The 19,505-nt window shown below is 45.9% G+C and overlaps 1 protein-coding gene across 1 annotated transcript in view; it reads left to right on the forward strand.

The window, feature by feature from the left end:
- The window catches only part of LOC306916000 (uncharacterized protein), a 41,192-nt gene extending 25,271 nt beyond the window's left edge, over positions 1-15,921 (forward strand). Inside the window, exons 14-23 of the mRNA XM_079493708.1 lie at positions 2,944-3,171; positions 5,154-5,314; positions 7,504-7,548; positions 9,953-10,062; positions 10,425-10,591; positions 10,815-10,969; positions 14,097-14,307; positions 14,417-14,569; positions 15,345-15,463; positions 15,549-15,921. Coding sequence (XP_079349834.1) covers positions 2,944-3,171; positions 5,154-5,314; positions 7,504-7,548; positions 9,953-10,062; positions 10,425-10,591; positions 10,815-10,969; positions 14,097-14,307; positions 14,417-14,569; positions 15,345-15,463; positions 15,549-15,779 — 1,580 coding nt within the window. The 3' untranslated portion in view covers positions 15,780-15,921. The remainder of the gene's footprint in view (positions 1-2,943; positions 3,172-5,153; positions 5,315-7,503; positions 7,549-9,952; positions 10,063-10,424; positions 10,592-10,814; positions 10,970-14,096; positions 14,308-14,416; positions 14,570-15,344; positions 15,464-15,548) is intronic.
- The last annotated feature ends 3,584 nt before the right edge of the window (positions 15,922-19,505 follow it).

The raw sequence follows: 19,505 nt of genomic DNA on the forward strand, positions 1-19,505 counted from the left end.
TGTGTGTGTGTGTGTGTGTGTGTGTGTGTGTGTGTGTGTGTGTGTGTGTGTGTGTGTGTGTGTGTGTGTGTGATCAGCGATCAGACTTTCTAGTCTAGTCACATGGTCTAGTGGCGAGATGTTCATGATTGGCTGGCCTATAAGCCAATGGGGAGATCATTTGTAGGCCTACAGACTTATGTGGGGAAAGTTGTAGCAGAAAGCGTTGGTGGAGCCAAGGTTCACGGCAATCAGGCGCAGTGTACATGAGTTGTGGCATGTTGTGCAAAAAGTAATTTGTAGACCATGCAGAATGTAATTATGAAAGATCACAAGACATGCACACATTGTGTGCCTGTTTGCGTGAGGTTTGGAGTGGACAGAACCCGTGGTAGCAACAAAACAAAACAAAAGACTGAAATGGGCCTCGATCACACTGGTGCAATAACAGGCAAATCTGCGTCATGCATGCCTGAAGCAGATTTGCCTGTTAGCTTCCTTTGCAAGCGTGTGCTTGCAAAGTGTCACTCCAACTGGTACAGTGCAGGTGTCCAGGATTGTAGCTCTTCACTAACAGACAGAGGGACAGACTTACAGGAGAGATCGGATTACTTTGTTTAAGAATCATTTCTACATTTTTATGACGTCTGCATTGAGGGACTTTCCAGCGAACGGTGCGATCCCGCACTTTCGCCCATTAGGGAAGTGACCTCCCTTATCGTTATTTTTATTGCGCCATGATTAAAGGGATGACTGATGTGTGTTTTGGCTTGCCCTCCTCTATTGTGAATCGCTGTTGGGACGACTAGGAACTAGAAATGTTGATTTAAAAACGCAGCAGCGTGTTTCGTATCGCTCAGAGGAGATCAAGCAGGACTCAATCATCACTCCACTCATAGCCTACGTACTCTCGCACAACTCAGAATGTTTGTTCATTGTTTCACACTCCTGCTCATCTTCACAGGTACGACGTATTTTATGAATGCATGTGATTTTTTCTGATCTGTTTAGTTTAGTTGTTTTGTTTAATCAATCATCTTGGCAGGGACGTCACTGGCCATTTGGATGCCCTATATATACGCATGATATGTTTGTGCTGTTTGTGTTAAACACTGGCTTGTGACTGGCTGATCATCCCCATAGCGATGATTTGATTGGCTGAGCAAAGTAGGCTACATATGGAAGCTAAAAGTGAGGGCAGAAATGCTGTGGAAACGGAAAAGTGAGGATGCAAATTGTGATTGGCCAGAATGAGATGATGTATGATTATAAGAGTGCCCCTCACTTCACACGGGTGTGATTTTTTTCTCTCCCAATGTTCGGAAAAGAGATGGAGTGCTCTGCATGCAGTCCACTCCACACAACATCTCTTTGGCGAACATAGCCGATCTACAAGCTCACAATGCCTTTATTGCGCTGCCTGCGACAGGTGGTGAGCTTGTAGATCAGCTATTTTCGCTGAATGTAAACCAGAGGAGAAAGGTATTTTATTGAGGAAGTTAAATGATATTAGATTAGCCCATTTTGGGCGGGAACCCCTTTTGGTGTTAGCATTATGTTATGCTTTAGCTATTGGAAAATAGCAGATCTACAAGCTCATAGCGTGCCACTGAGTGGCGCGCTACGAGCTTGTAGGTCTGCTATTTTTGAAAAATCGAAGAACCACTGACATAGAAACATAGCTTTTTCAGAAAACTGTCAGGATGTAGAAGACATTTTTAGAATCTGATCTCAGGTCAAAAATTAGATATACTTCATTAATCCCCATCTTCATCTCATTTACCTTCTATTAAAAAAGACCTTGCTTCTCTGGTTTACATCCACCGCCGTTTTCTTTCTTTTTCACCCCTGTGTCAATTATCTAATGTGATCCTGGGCTCTACACACCCTCCGCCAACCTGGGGAGAGCAACGGACTTGAACGCATGCTTCCTTCATGCCTGAGTGTCCAAGTCGCTCCTTTACACCGGACAGGGGGGAGTTTCCCTGGTTGGACGTAGCGCGTGGAAGGAACACGTTATTCCGACCAGTTCCTTTCCCCTCCATCAGGTGCCCCGGCTGGCCAGGGGGAGGTAGTTTAGAGACCAGGATTACCGCATGTTTTTTTTAGGGTACCTACCCTATAGGGGACACGGGGAGAACATGTGAGGGTACCTACCCTAGGGGACACGGGGAGAACATGTGAGGGTACCTACCCTAGGGGACACGGGGAGAACATGTGAGGGTACCTACCCTAGGGGACACGGGGAGAACATGTGAGGGTACCTACCCTAGGGGACACGGGGAGAACATGTGAGGGTACCTACCCTAGGGGACACGGGGAGAACATGTGAGGGTACCTACCCTATAGGGGACACGGGGAGAACATGTGAGGGTACCTACCCTAGGGGACCCTATGCAAACTCCACACAGAAAGGCCTTTTTGCCAACCCCGCCTCGGGTATGGGCACTGATGATACGGAGGAGGAAACACGCCGCCAGCGCCCACAGCGCCCCGAGCGGTAATATAACCCATGACCTTACCTGTGAGGCGACAGCGTCGTTTAATCCATCCAGCGATTCCAGCTGGCAGATTGGTCATGCACAGCCGGGTGGCAAACTGCAGCCGGGAGTTGGATGGAATGCAGTGCAGTCAGTCTCACTGTCACTGAGAACCAGCTGGACTGGATTAGGAACAAACACTATTTCTGAACAATTGAGACCTTTGAAAGACGGGAGACGGGAAGACACTTTCACACGCCGTTTTCTTTTGTGGTGCTTTTCTATGTGCTTTTCTGTGGGGTTTTCTTTAAAGGGATAGTTCACCCAAACAAAATGCTTTTGTTTGATTATTAATTCTCACACCATGGGGACATGAATTTCGTCCGGCAGCCGACAGGCTTATTTTGTTTAAAGTGCAAAATGTGGTATATAGTCTTTTAATCTAAATTAAATCAATGCAGCCAGCAAATGTCCCTGATGTCAGGCTCAGCAGATTCATTGATTGCAGCACCCATGATGCCAACCCCGACCCCAGCCAATGACGTGATGTCATCCCAGAACCCAGCCAATGACGTGATGTCAACCCAGAACCCAGCCAATGGCGTGATGCCAACCCAGAACCCAGCCAATGGCGTGATGCCAACCCAGAACCCAGCCAATGGCGTGAGGCCAACCCAGAACCCAGCCAATGGCCTGGATCCAACTGCAGGAGGTAAAGTCAACAGAACATCATACAATGGGGGCGGAAAACAAAGCTAGTCCCTTTCATTTGAAACATTAACCCATTTTGACCTGAGATCAGATTCTAAAAATGTCTTCTACATCCTGACAGTTTTCTGAAAAAGCTATGTTTCTATGTCAGTCGTTCTTCGATTTTTCAAAAATAGCAGACCTACAAGCTCGTCGCGCGCCACTCGGTGGCGCGCTACGAGCTTGTAGATCTGTTATTTTTCAATAGCTAAAGCATAACATAATGCTAACACCAAAAGGGGTTCCCGCCCAGAACATCATAACGTATTTAAGCAGCGGGGGTGACAAATAAATAAACAAATATGAACAATATTGTCAAACTTCTTAGTTTATGACTCATACATACAGGTTGATGCCTTCGTAATCCGTCGTGAAAAAATCAACCTCATTCCGTAAAAAGAAAACAGTATATATTTTGGTAAACTGCCAAAGTTCCTATAATATGAATTATGTCTAACATTAATTTTGTCTGCCAATGCCCTATACACTTATCACATGGTCTCCAATGGGCCCGATTCACTAAGGCCCCATTTACACTGGCAGACAAATCTAGCCTGAATCAGATCTGTGCCACATCAAGATTGAAATCCGATTGGTTTAAATGGTCACATGACTCGTTTAGACAAATCAGATTCCAATCTGGATGTGGCTCAGATCTGATTCAGGCTAGATTTGTCTGCCAGTGTAAATGGGGCCTAAGCTGTGTACACCCATATTTTGGGTGTAATGGATTTTTTCAAACTTCCCTCATTATTTATTATAGTCTAGAATAAGGCATTCGCTAAAGATATATATTTTTTGTTGTTTTTACCTTTATTGATAGGGTACAGTAATTAGACAGGAAAGGGGGAGGGAGACTTGCGGCAAAGGCCGACAGGCTCGGGACTCGAACCCGCGACACGCCATCAGGCTGGATTACCGGCCTAGGGGCCTGGACCGCTCAGCCACAACCCAGGCCAGAATAACGCATTCTAATGACATACAGCAAGCTTTGGTCCCATCATGTACGCCTGCATCCGAGCAGACTTGAGAAAGAGCGGCCCTCTGCATGTGGGAAGTTTGGGAAATTCCTTTACAGACAAAATATGGGTGTAAACACTAAACAGCGTAGCAACAATGACCACAGCTAATAGACTAGAAATGCACTCTGTCATGGCCTACTTGTGCGCAAGTTGCTACTGCTACTAACTAATGTCTGTTACAAATGCTGTTCTAAATCCTTTAGACCCGTTATTGACCTCATACCAACCTTGAAATGTTTAAAAAAATAGCTGATCTGCAAGCTCACAACGTGTCGCCTCCGCAACACGCTGTGAGGTAGTAGATCGGTTATTTAAATAAAAAATAAAAAATGTATCTAAATATTAGTATTAAGTATTAAGTTTTTATTAGAATATGCATTCCATAGGGCTGGACCACACATGGACCTAGAGGCAATTTACATCTCTAGATTTTTTTTTATATAAATGGGATGAATCTAGAGTTGCAATACGGAGGGTATTGCAACTCTAGATTCATCCCATTATAAAAAAAATCTATTGACTCCCCACTCATCCAATAAATATCGTTTTGCTATAAGTTATTCATGCATCCCTCTTTTATCCATCCGGCGAGACGGGTCGCCGCATTTTAGGAGGACCAAGTAACTCCTCCAGGTACTCCTCTGAGTACTAGACCAAAAAAGTTGTGTGCACCCCTGTCTATACCCACCAAACAATTATCCCATTGCTGAAAATAGTTTAAAAATGTACCTGAAGGGGCTTTGGAATTGCGTTGCTGGCGTTACATTTAAGACAAACACACTCGGAATGAGATATAGACGGGGAATTGGAATTGGTGCTGTTTTGTTTTGTATAACTTATGTAATGCTTGTGCGCAACACTCTTGAAAACGATCTACCTTTTGGGCACCCCTGATATAGTGGTTCTGCTCTTGTTTGTGCAGCTGGTGTTTCCTCCGAGCGGGCCTGTGGTTACCATGACCTTTTGACCCACCTGGACCTGATGAACGACACCCGGCTGTTCAAAGCAGCGCGACCCGTCCGGCACTACCTAACGCCCACCGAGGTGTACCTGAACGTTGCCGTAGAGGCCATTCTAGACGTGGTAAGTAGTGGTGCACGATAGAATCGGTAGTAGGGGTGTAACGATATAGTAAATGCATAAAAAAAAGAAAAATCAACAAAATGAAAACAGCAACATTGACTATATATCGTGTCGTATCGTTTTGCAATGCAAATAATTGATTGTATCAATACTACATTTTTGTGCAGGTATTTAGCAATTTTTAGAAGAAAAAAGAAAGAGGGGTTTAATTACTTAGTTTAAAATATTGTCAATGTATTTTAAATAGTTACTGTATCGATTTGCAATCATTGAATCGTATCGTGTCGCCATAATGAACCAATATCGTCCATGTATCGTATCGTCAACCATGTATCGTATCGTCAACCATATCGTATCGTCAACCATGTATCGTATCGTCAACCATGTATCGTATCGTCAACCATATCGTATCGTCAACCATGTATCGTATCGTCAACCATGTATCGTATCGTCAACCATGTATCGTATCGTCAACCATGTATCGTATCGTCAACCATGTATCGTATCGTCAACCATGTATCGTATCGTCAACCATGTATCGTATCGTCAACCATGTATCGTATCGTCAACCATGTATCGTATCGTCAACCATGTATCGTGATACGTATCGTATTGTTGTTAAAATGTATCGTTACACCCCTAATCGGTAGCCATACCGGCCATTAAAATGCTGTATGGGAGATCTATCGGTCTCAAAATAATACAGATTATTTTCACAGATATTGATGACGCAATGATAATGTGACCGTCAATGACTCTGTCGCTTTTGTTTTGTGTATTTATAATGTTTGAAGGCAGCATAACACGTATAATATGTTGGAGACCCCTGCTCTATAAGGATTGTTATTATACAGCAGAGGTCTGCAACCTTTTTTAAATGAAGTGCCATGTTTTCATTTTCTAGATTGTCAGTATGTGCCATATCAGCATTAATTAATTTTAATGACACCACGAGAAAAATTCCAACATATTTTGATTGTCCACAAATAATAAAAATAATATATGTTTTTTTCACGTTGTTATAATGATCATTAGACTCAGTTTTAATGAATGTAGAATGCAGGATGTAATTTACATCCAAATGTGAGGGACTTCATTTATTTGACTGCATTTTTTAAAATAGTTTATTTAAAACCAAAAATACTCTCTCACACACTTGCCAGTGTGTCAGTGATCTAGCCTGGCTAATAAGCCAGACTCAAATCACACAGTCGTGTGGTATTTGAGTCTGGAGATGCTGTGTATGGATCTTGTTTCCCGGGGGGCGGGTTCAAACATTTTCTCTTTGACGCAATTGGTCAGAGCTACTGTCAGTCAAAGGTCTGAAAGCATTGAATGTCACTGTACCAAAGCCCGCCCATATTGCATACCGTGTCCCGATTGGCCACACCAGTTCTCTGGTGTAGGAAATGGGCGTACAATTGAGCCTCTCCAGACCGTAATCCGCCGGCAGGCAATTTTTTTTTGCCAACGGCTGATTCGGTCTGGCTTATTAGCCAGGCTATCAGTGATCACCCTCCCTTGTGCCAATGTTGGCACTGGTGCTGATATGCCTACCCCTGATATACAGTAGGCCTACTGGGCCCTGATATACAGTAGACCTACTGGGCCCTGATATACAGTAGGCCTACTGGGCCCTGATATACAGTAAGCCTACTGGGCCCTGATATACAGTAGGCCTACTGGGCCCTGATATACAGTAGGCCTACTGGGCCCTGATATACAGTAGGCCTACTGGGCCCTGATATACAGTAGGCCTACTGGGCCCTGATATACAGTAGGCCTACTGGGCCCTGATATACAGTAGGCCTACTGGGCCCTGATATACAGTAGGCCTACTGGGCCCTGATATACAGTAAGCCTACTGGGCCCTGATATACAGTAGGCCTACTGGGCCCTGATATACAGTAGGCCTACTGGGCCCTGATATACAGTAGGCCTACCTGGCCCTGATATACAGTAGGCCTACTGGCCCCTGATATACAGTAGGCCTACTGTATATACACCCCTACCCACCCACCCCCTACCCCTGATATACAGTAGGCCTACTGTATGCATTATTGTGTGCATGAATTATGTGTGCACTCATCATTTGTTATGTCCATGCGTTTATAACTATGTGTATGCTTCAGTTATGAGTTGTGGTTCTTGGCTGGACAATAATCTCATGATATGTTTATTCATAATAGGTTGAGAAAGAGCAGAAATTACTTTCACGCGTCTTTATTCAAATGGTGAGTTATGCATACTTAATATGATATAATGAATTATGAATTATACTGTCCCATTATACTGACCTGCTTGTAAAGTCAAGTATCTTCCATTCACAAGGACAACATTATTGTACTTTCAAACATATCTAAATGTTTTGATTGATTGATTTATTAACAGTTTGCAGAATTACAGTACATTTCAAGTACAACTCAATACAAAAACTGTTAACTGTGAGTGGACGACACCATAAAGCATTACACTTGTTTACAATAGGGCCCACCATTTTCAATTCATCAAAACATTTAGAGACGTACAGTGAGGGGGAAAAAGGGGTGGGGGGATTCAGATTTTACGGGGGCCAGTTTCGAATTGCAGCCTTCCGTAGGTGCCCTTTGAGAGCAGTTTTGAAGGAGTCAAGGGATTCACATGTCTTAATGGCTGTTGAGAGGGTGTTTAGTGGGTTTGAAGCTAGAAAAGGTGTTTGGGGCTTTGCTAACAGTGGAAAGTGTTGTTTTGGTGATAAACTTTCCTGCTCGATTCCCGGCCGGCGGTCCTTATGAGCTGTGAAACGGCAGCCGTCAGCTAAGCTTTCAATACCTGTACATCTTTTTAGCATTCTGTGGTTATCACACTTTACTATAGGTAGAAGACACCTAGATTGAGATCTCGAAAGAGCAGTAGCTAATATTCACGCCAATCATACTTTAGGACTACAGAGTGTATTTATAACTTTATTATCAATTCATTGGTTTCAACAAACATTTAGTTAACACATCTATAAATGGCTTATCTGCACAGACTGCCTGGTTTTAGATAAGTATGGTAACAGATTAATTGAGCTATTAAAGACAGTGAAAAGTGTCTATCATAACCAATTATAGTAGTCTTAATTGACAGATGTTAGTGTCAGGTATGGCTTAGTGGCATAGATTATATGCTGGTGGCATAGATTTTAAACCTGAAATAGATATAGAAACACAAGAATATACATTTGTTACATTCCCATATACGTTCTAATCATTTGTATTTAACAGAGATAGTAGGCAGAGTATAAAACAGTAATTACCAGTTCCCCATCCGAGTCTCTCTTCTCCATTCCTGGAGAGGTATGGATTCATTCCTTGGTTGCTGAATCTAACCTACTAAAACTGGCGCAAGGCCATTTAAAACCTCTGTTTCCTTAGACCTGCCCTGTTGGGCAGGTTCACATCAGCTAACATTCAATTGGCTGCTGAGCACCATGGCCTTACTATTGGTTGAAAGACCAGGAAGTATTACAACTGACATGTGCTTTGACAGTGGAGACAATGAGGTGCTATCTCTCTCCATCTATACAGTCTGGAGGAAATAGTGGTCCTGTTGTTGACTTCAGCTATTCATGGCAGTTTGCCCCCTCTCTTATTTAGGGTTTTAACACATTAGTCATTTACATTCTTTTTAGCATTGGGATTACATATCCACCTTTAGATAAATGCAGACATAATGTTTTATAGTTGGACACAGTCATTGGGTTAGTAATGCTGACTAGTGGCTCTTGTTTACCCAAGTGGTGGCTCTTATCAGAGCTCCCCCGCTGTGCTCTGGCCTGTTTCTGACATTCCCTTTCGCTTGAGAGGGAGATGGAGGTGTCTCATTTCACACCTTCCTGTTACCTTAGCCTGCTTTGGGGTGACAGGCTCTCTTAAGAATTATTGAAGTTTACACAGTGCATATTTATTAAACATTAACACATCCCAATATCCTGGATATTTCCACAATACCAGTGACTAATTTGAGCCAAATAATCGTTTGTTGTCTGTTTTTCCCGATTTTCTGCAGTGTTGGGTCAGACTTGCTCCCGTTGCATTCGTTCAGCCTAGTGTCAATTGGATGTTTTGGTACTCGGGTCAGAGTATCGGGCCGGTTCCGAGTACTTGAGGGTGGTATCGGTCTGAGTAACCGATGAGATGTTTTTTGGGGGAACTGAGTCAAAGGTGAGCGTTTGCTAAACGCTGTGAAGCAGTGGAAAGCATTAGTGTACTCACTGTACCGTGTCACATGGGCTACTGTAGTTATGGACGTGAGGCTGGGCTTCCTGCTTTTGTTAATACAACGCTTAATATACGCTCTTGGACCCCGGCCACTGCCTCCTGGACCCCGGCCAGTCGGCCGCAGCCAGGGTGCTGCCAGCAGCGGCTTGTTAACAGTAATCAAGAGCACGGTCAGATTGGGGGTCAGGTTTTGGTGACCCTGAACATTGTCTTTATTATTTAAAAAAAATAAACTCTGAGGAACCATGGTAACGGCAACAACACACTGGTCATGGTCATTGAGTTCATCTCATTATTAGTCCAGGGCACCAACAACATGTTCCAGAAAATACACCTCTGTGTTTAAGAAGATATGATTCCTGATTGGTTTGTATTTATTTCCACTCCGCTGCAGAAATGGACCAATGAGTTCCTATCCTGGGAGCCCTCTGAGTTCTGTGGAATTCATCGTACTTCTGTGCCCAGCGAGTGGCTGTGGAGGCCTGACGTCAGCCTCGATGAGAGGTGAGAAACTGGGAATATCCATGCATATATGTTTTTGAGTGGTGTAAACCACTCCTACAACTGGCTTTGTTAGTCTGTGCAGAAAAAATGTGCATGGTTGCTATGTTCACCCTGTTCACCCGGGTGTGATTTCATTACGTCAGACATGATTTCATTACGTCAGACCTGTGTGACCTTACACCACTCAGTTCACACGGGTGTGATTTTTTTTATTAACTCTGTACGTGACTTACGACCGTATTTATTCTCGAAAAATGAGCATTAGAGGTGCGTGTGTGCGTGTGTCTGTGTGTGTGCGTGTGTCTGTGTGTGCGTGTGTCTGTGTGCGTGTGTGCACACGCGTGTGCATGCGTCTCATCCAGATTAGAGGGCGATGCTGCTTCAAACCCCTACGTTCGCCTTTACTCTGATGGGAGAGTCATTGTTAGGAACACCGAGATGATCGTCAGCACCTGTAGAATGAACGTCTACAAGTTCCCCTTCGACACTCAGTCCTGCAACCTCACCTTCTCCTCTGGGATATACAGAGGTGAGGGAGTCAAGTTACAGTCAACTATTTGTTTGCGTGCGTGCGTGCGTGCGTGCGTGCGTGCGTGCGTGCGTGCGTGCGTGCGTGCGTGCGTGCGTGCGTGCGTGCGTGCGTGCGTGCGCGCGTGCACGGTAGAGTTGGGTGATCAAATGATTCATCGTCATGTTAATTCCGATCTGATTCATTTGACTGCTTGCGTTTCCCTCCTGTTTCTTTTAACCAGCCGATGAACTGGAGCTCAAAACGACCTACGACACAGACAAGACCAGATTGAGATCCATGAGCGTGTTGTGGGGCGAGTACGAGTGGGAGTTCGACAACTTCACGTTCGTCAAAGTCAACGAGACCCGCTACCAAAACCAGCAGATTGTCTACACTGTAGGTATTGTTCATGAAGAAGGATGTTTCCTACTGTATATTTTAATGCAAACTGCTAAGGTTTCATATGTGTCAAATCTGAATGGTCTCTATAGGCCACTGTGGGCTCATATACCAGACTATTATAAAGTGAGCGACTTGGAAGACTTGACAGATTGCTTTATTACATATTTCTGTTGCAAAATGTTTACAGCCGTACTGCAATACTGTATATCACTCTGAGGTTACAATGAAAATATTACGTGCATAAAACCATCCAGTACAGTCTGTATCATAAAACCATCCACTACAGTCTGTATCATAAAACCATCCAGTACAGTCTATCATAAAACCATCCACTACAGTCTGTATCATAAAACCATCCACTACAGTCTGTATCATAAAACCATCCACTACAGTCTGTATCATAAAACCATCCACTACAGTCTGTATCATAAAACCATCCACTACAGTCTGTATCATAAAACCATCCACTACAGTCTGTATCATAAAACCATCCACTACAGTCTGTATCATAAAACCATCCAGTACAGTCTGTATCATAAAACCATCCACTACAGTCTGTATCATAAAACCATCCACTACAGTCCGTATCATAAAACCATCCACTACAGTCTGTATCATAAAACCATCCACTACAGTCTGTATCATAAAACCATCCACTACAGTCTGTATCATAAAACCATCCAGTACAGTCTGTATCATAAAACCATCCACTACAGTCTGTATCATAAAACCATCCAGTACAGTCTGTATCATAAAACCATCCACTACAGTCTGTATCATAAAACCATCCACTACAGTCTGTATCATAAAACCATCCACTACAGTCTGTATCATAAAACCATCCACTACAGTCTGTATCATAAAACCATCCACTACAGTCTGTATCATAAAACCATCCACTACAGTCTGTATCATAAAACCATCCACTACAGTCTGTATCATAAAACCATCCACTACAGTCTGTATCATAAAACCATCCAGTACAGTCTGTATCATAAAACCATCCACTACAGTCTGTATCATAAAACCATCCACTACAGTCTGTATCATAAAACCATCCACTACAGTCTGTATCATAAAACCATCCACTACAGTCTGTATCATAAAACCATCCACTACAGTCTGTATCATAAAACCATCCACTACAGTCTGTATCATAAAACCATCCACTACAGTCTGTATCATAAAACCATCCACTACAGTCTGTATCATAAAACCATCCACTACAGTCTGTATCATAAAACCATCCACTACAGTCCGTATCATAAAACCATCCACTACAGTCTGTATCATAAAACCATCCAGTACAGTCTGTATCACATTTTAAATGAGCCTTACATCGTATTTATTATTATGCACCACTCCATGTCACTGATGATAAAACACATTACATTATGTTATAAATGGTTTCACTGTTGCGTTATGAACATTTACTACATACGTAACGATTATGGAATACAGGTACAGTATGTATTCAGATGGTAAATATCAATTCAGTCAGGAACACTCACGTCAAAGTAGATTTAACCAGCCTGACGGTTAGCTCACCCGTCTGGGCCTCTAGAGGCTGCTGAGCCAGGCTGACGGTTAGCTCAACCGTCTGGGCCTCTAGAGGCTGCTGAGCCAGGCTGACGGTTAGCTCAACCGTCTGGGCCCCTAGGCTGCTGAGCCAGCCTGATGGTTAGCTCAACCGTCTGGGCATCTAGAGGCTGCTGAGCCAGCCTGATGGTTAGCTCAACCGTCTGGGCCCCTAGAGGCTGCTGAGCCAGGCTGACGGTTAGCTCAACCGTCTGGGCCCCTAGAGGCTGCTGAGCCAGGCTGACGGTTAGCTCAACCGTCTGGGCCTCTAGAGGCTGCTGAGCCAGGCTGACGGTTAGCTCAACCGTCTGGGCCCCTAGGCTGCTGAGCCACCCGGACGGTTAGCTCACCCGTCTGGGCCCCTAGGCTGCTGAGTCAGCCTGACGGTTAGCTCAACCGTCTGGGCCTCTAGAGGCTGCTGAGCCAGGCTGACGGTTAGCTCAACCGTCTGGGCCCCTAGGCTGCTGAGCCAGGCTGATGGTTAGCTCAACCGTCTGGGCCTCTAGAGGCTGCTGAGCCAGGCTGACGGTTAGCTCAACCGTCTGGGCCCCTAGAGGCTGCTGAGCCAGCCTGATGGTTAGCTCAACCGTCTGGGCCCCTAGGCTGCTGAGCCAGCCTGATGGTTAGCTCAACCGTCTGGGCCCCTAGAGGCTGCTGAGCCAGGCTGACGGTTAGCTCAACCGTCTGGGCCCCTAGAGGCTGCTGAGTCAGCCTGCCGGTTAGCTCAACAGTCTGGGCCCCTAGGCTGCTGAGTCAGCCTGACGGTTAGCTCAACCGTCTGGTTCTCTAGAGGCTGCTGAGCCAGGCTGACGGTTAGCTCAACCGTCTGGGCCTCTAGAGGCTGCTGAGCCAGGCTGACGGTTAGCTCAACCGTCTGGGCCTCTAGAGGCTCCTGAGCCAGGCTGACGGTCAGCTCAACCGTCTGGTTCTCTAGAGGCTGCTGAGCCAGGCTGACGGTTAGCTCAACCGTCTGGGCCTCTAGGCTGCTGAGCCACCCGGACGGTTAGCTCACCCGTCTGGGCCTCTAGAGGCTGCTGAGCCAGCCTGACGGTTAGCTCAACCGTCTGGGCCTCTAGAGGCTGCTGAGCCAGCCTGACGGTTAGCTCAACCGTCTGGGCCCCTAGAGGCTGCTGAGCCAGGCTGACGGTTAGCTCACCCGTCTGGGCCTCTAGGCTGCTGAGCCAGGCTGACGGTTAGCTCAACCGTCTGGGCCTCTAGAGGCTGCTGAGCCAGGCTGACGGTTAGCTCAACCGTCTGGGCCTCTAGAGGCTGCTGAGCCAGCCTGACTGTGTGCCGCGTGTCTTCCCCCCATCTCTCTCTCCATTTCCTGTCAGTTTACTTTCAACCTATCAATACAGGCAGAAAAGTCCAAAAACATATCTTAAAAAAAAAGAAGTAGATTTAACCAATTTATTGCAACAAATGGAATACAGCGTGTTCCCTAATTGTTGCTAAGCAGTGTGCTAAGCGAGCTGGTCCGGCCCTCGGGCCGTGCGTTGCCCATGTGACCTCTAGGCTGAACTTCTGACATCTCCTCCTATAGATCACAATGAAGAGGAAGGCCGTCCTCTACATTGTCAACTTCCTGTTGCCCGTCGTGTTCTTCCTGTGTCTAGACATGGCGTCTTTCCTGATCCCGGACAGCGGCGGAGAGAAGCTGAGCTTCAAGATCACCGTGCTGCTGGCCGTCACCGTTCTACAGCTCATTCTCAACGACATCCTGCCCGCCACGTCCAACAGAATGCCCATCATAGGTAACGCTCGTCTCTGTTGGATTCTCATTCATATTATAGACAGTATGAGTGGATAGTAATGTCTTTTTGAAGTCATGGTTACATTTATCAACTTGTGTCTGGCTCACAGCGATGTACTGCATCGGAACTTTCTTTCTGATGCTGCTGAGTCTCTTGGAGACGGTCGTGGTGACGTATCTGCTGGAAAAAGACTCCCAGAAGACAGAGACAGTCGAAGACAAGAACCCGAAGAACAAGACCAAAGGCTACAGCTGTGACAGAGGTGAGCCATTCTCTCACCCAGAGCGACTTACAAAGTACTGCTGCAATGTGTACTACAGCAAACCGTCCAGGACCACTGCAGGGCCAGGCTGTTGGTAGTTGGGACAGGAACCACCAGGGTTTTGACTTAGGTTTCCAGGGAAGTAGATAAACAGTCAAAAAGGACACGCACCTGTAGGCTGGGTGCTGGATCAAAATAAAGTCACAATGAAGAAATGAAAAAATCTGCACACCATTTGATGCTCCCAAAATATCTTTACTGGTAGGTAACGTTTCGGGCCGCCGCCCTTCCTCAGACCTCTGAGGAAGGGGCCGCTACCAGTAAAGATATTTTGGGAGCATCAAATGGTGTGTGGATTTTTTGATTTCTTCAAGTAGATAAAGTCTGTCTTGTCTATGTTGAGTTTGAGCTGGTGGGAAAGCATCCACTGTGAGTTGTATAAAGCCAGGCTTCCCTAGAGTTAGTGTCGAAGTGTTCTTGAGCAAGACACTGAACCCCTAATTGCTCCCGATGTGCAGGTTGGTGCCTTGCATGGTTTCCTCCGCCATTGGTGTGTGAATGTGTGTGTGAATGTAATGCACAATCTGTGTAAATCGCCTTGGATAAAAGCGCTATATAAATGCACCATGTATTAGTCCTGTTAGACGCTGTCATATATCTTCTGAAGTTATCTTTGGCTTCAATTATTTTATAGATTATCATCCCTGAACATTGTGAATCATATTAACTCATAATGTGGTTTATAGTCATCAATTCTCTGTATGTGTCGTTCCAGAGAAGAGAAGCAAGGGCAGTTTGTGTTTCAACAATGTCCCTGATGATGATGATGATGATGGTGATGATGGTGATGGTGAAAGAGAGACCATGCATGAGCTTCAGAATGTGGCTGAAGAGGTTAGCATGATGTCACCATATTCATGTCACCATGTATGTAATGAAGAGGTTAGCATGATCTAATCTAATGTAATGTGTGTTTCAGGACAGCGATCGCAAAGGGGAATCTCATGGATTCCAGGTGATCCTGGACGAGTTGAGAGATCTGGAGAAGAACCTGCGTGTGTTCCTTAAGAGCAAGGAAGATGGAGGCAGGCCTGCAGGTTACTGGACCAGAATGGCCACCAGAATCAACCAAGCGTTCTTCATTTTCTACATGACGACAGTCGTCGTGTTTCTGGCCTTCATATTTAGTGAATGGAGTCCTGAATACTAAAACGAGACACTGAACACTGAAGATATTGATGATTTTCCTTCTCTGTTGAATGTTAAACATCCTTAACTGTATACAACGTTTGAACACATGTCTGCAGCAGTAAATGTCCATGTATTTACGGTTGTAGCAAATGCTGTTGATATGAAGACATTTGTAATGCTATTTTCTAAAGCCTATACAAAGAAGAATATGAAATTAACAAGAAAGCAACATGTTTGAACCACATAGTGTCATCTGTGATTGTCTCCATAGACATAGAAAGGTAGACGCTAGATGCCTCCTTCTTCTCTCCTATCTCGGGCGCCGTCCTACCAAGGTTAATTAAATAACGTTAGGAAGCGAAGACCGTACGGTGGACTCCATGTTGCTCCCTGGAAGGAAAGAAACATGAGCAATGGGCTATATGCAGCCAACACTTCCGTGTTCAGCTTCCTTGGTCTCAATTGCGCATGTTTCTTTCCTTCCAGGGAGCAACATGGAGTCCACCGTATGGTCTTCGCTTCCTAACCTTATTTAATTAACCTTGCGTCCTACAGGGAAGGAAGCCACAGAAGCTTCCTCGTGCGTCACAGAGCGGACGTTTGGTAGGCCAATCAGAGGCAGGTGGGGGGCGGGTCTTAATCACTTGAGTGGCAGCGTGCCTTCGCAATTCCGCTTGACTTCCGCCGCCTTGTCTGTGCTTCCATCCATGCGATACAGGTCGCTCCAATCAGAGCCATAGATTAAGACAGGGTTACGACATTGAGGGGGCAGAAAACAGCCCGGTCACGTGGTTCATGTACTCGCGCGAGCCCCATAGACTCCAGTGCATTCCGTAAACTTCCGGTTGTCCCCATTTGAAGCCTTCAAATGCGGACAAACCAATAGAAATGTATGTAGAAGAGCCGCCATTGGACTGAAGTGAACAGAGTTGTCCTAACTCTGTCTTACTCTATGGCTCTCTCTGGCTCCAATGAACTCCAACGGCCAATGAGGTCGCTTCAATGAACTGCAGCGGCCAATGAGGTATCTAACTTGTTGTCTCTCCCCTCTCCTCCCAGTCATACAGTCTTTCCCTGCGTTTCCCCCAGGTTCCACTAGAGGTCCCAACTTCAGTACATTTACTTAAGTACTGTATTTAACCCTAGAACACTAAACATATTTTCACTAAACACGGGTATATTTTACCCAATGGAAAATATTCCATAAAAACTAATATTTCTCATCCAAATATATTGAAGTAGAACAATACGTGGCAACTTGAGCTACTCGTCTTTAATATTTCATCATGACTTTTCACAAATAAATGGTAAATAGATATCGGGGGGGGGGGGGGGGGGGGAATGAAGAGAAATGAAGTTGGGAACTTCTCCTTTGGTCCATCCATTCCTAGGACATGTGAGCAGGAAAGTCGAGTGAAGGAAAAAAAGTGTATGGGATTTTTCTCTATCATACTATCACTAAACACGGGTGAATTGAATTGAAATATAGGCAGCCTACTGCCTATATGTGTTGTGTCCACAGCGCGTTGTGAGCTTGCAGATCTTACATTTTTGCGCTGTTGTGAGGTGGTGAGGCCACGGTGAGGTGGTGAGGCCACGGTGAGGTGGTGAGGCCACGGTGAGCTGTTGTGAGGTGGTGAGGCCACGGTGAGGTGGTGAGGCCACGGTGAGGTGGTGAGGCCACGGTGAGTGTTGTGAGGTGGTGAGGAGGTGGTGAGGCCACGGTGAGTGTTGTGAGGTGGTGAGGCCACGGTGAGTGTTGTGAGGTGGTGAGGCCACGGTGAGGTGGTGAGGCCACGGTGAGTGTTGTGAGGTGGTGAGGCCACGGTGAGTGTTGTGAGGTGGTGAGGCCACGGTGAGGTGGTGAGGCCACGGTGAGTGTTGTGAGGTGGTGAGGCCACGGTGAGTGTTGTGAGGTGGTGAGGCCACGGTGAGTGTTGTGAGGTGGTGAGGCCACGGTGAGGTGGTGAGGCCACGGTGAGTGTTGTGAGGTGGTGAGGAGGTGGTGAGGCCACGGTGAGTGTTGTGAGGTGGTGAGGCCACGGTGAGGTGGTGAGGCCACGGTGAGTGTTGTGAGGTGGTGAGGCCACGGTGAGGTGGTGAGGCCACGGTGAGGTGGTGAGGCCACGGTGAGTGTTGTGAGGTGGTGAGGCCACGGTGAGGTGGTGAGGCCACGGTGAGTGTTGTGAGGTGGTGAGTGTTGTGAGGTGGTGAGTGCAAATAACGGCCCATGGGCGGTTATACGGACGAGGGCGAGTTGCAGACCCAGCTCCAGACCCAATTTGAGAATAGATTAACAGCAATATATGTTTTATGGAGCACATTTTCACTTCACTTTCAATTTTTTATTTTGGTCTTCAGTTCATGTACAGAATGAAACAGTATATAAATAAGATACATTGCTTGACCAAAAAAGGTGTAGGCTGTAGCTAATTAGCTTCTTTTTTTTTTTACAACTACAATTATACATGAAAAACAGAGAAAACAAAGTAATACGTCTCTGTAGGTAAACAGGAAGAAAACTGGTCCTTTAAGAAAGTTGGCGGGACCTAATGCCAGTGCTGGTCGATTGCATGGAGTTACCTTCTTTATTACCAGAGCCTTTAGCCTAAAGCGATCGTTTCTCAGTTATTCTATGAAGTCCAGATGTAAGTCGTTTTCGGCCCCCATCCTGTGCAAGTTGTCGTTGTTATTGCCCTGGTACACTCTCTGAGTTACAGACCTGTAAGGGTCCATTTGGAACCCCGTCAAGGATCCAAGAGAGTCCAAAAGCACCACTGTCCTAGATTGAGTTTAAATTACACACCTCACTGGTATCGGATCGGTACACAGTATCGGAATCGGCATCTTTTGTCTTGGCTGCCAGTTCCCACCTGATGTTGTGTGGGAGTTCAGACTGATCCAGACCGTGCTGAGTAAACGCTAGCTTGCATAATGTCTTCAGACTAGGACTCAAGTCTAAGACATACAGCTCATCAGAGGGTGTGTGGCCTCTGTGTTTGTATCCTCCGAAGAGGATAATACGATCTCCCACCATGCAACAGTGCATACGGTTCATTGGACCCGGGCCTTTCCCCTTGGGTTCAACCTTCTTCCAGGAGAAGGTCTCTGGGCTGAACCTCCACAGATCATTTAAGGCCTGGTCCCGGTCTCTGGTGTGGCCACCAAATATGTACAGCTCTCCGTTGTGGGCGAAGGCTGATTGACCCCAGCGTCTTCGTGGACGAAGCTGTGTAGGGGATTTTCTCAGCGGCTTCAGCCAGTCGTCGGTCTCTGTGTCAAACACTCTGATGGTGCTGTAGCAGCCCGACGTATCCCTCCTGTGGCCACTAAACCGAAACATCTTGGTTCCAATGATGGTGGCAGAGTGATCACGTGATTTAAATGGTGGAGTTTCACTGGCATTGATTAAAGACCAGACCATTGTGCTGGTGTCCAACTTGTACATGTCATTAGTCCATCCAGTCAGCTGCAGGGTTAATCCTCCATAGATAAACATGACCTTCCCCAACACACAGGCTGAGTGGCTGTACCTCTTCTCTGGAACAGCTCCAGAAACCCTGCTGGGTTTGAACCACATGTGGGCGTCCACATCAAATGCATAAAGCACATTGTCGTACTTTGCCCAGTAGCCTCCCCAGATGTAGACTGTATCTTCTACCAGAACAGCTGTGTGGCCGTAGCGCATGGAGGGAACCTCAAGGTGACCGTCTCCTCTTCCAGGGGTCACTGGAGGGGTCAACTT

The sequence above is a fragment of the Electrona antarctica genome (genome assembly GCF_951216825.1).
Source record: "Electrona antarctica genome assembly, chromosome: 22".
Lineage (NCBI taxonomy): Eukaryota > Metazoa > Chordata > Actinopteri > Myctophiformes > Myctophidae > Electrona > Electrona antarctica.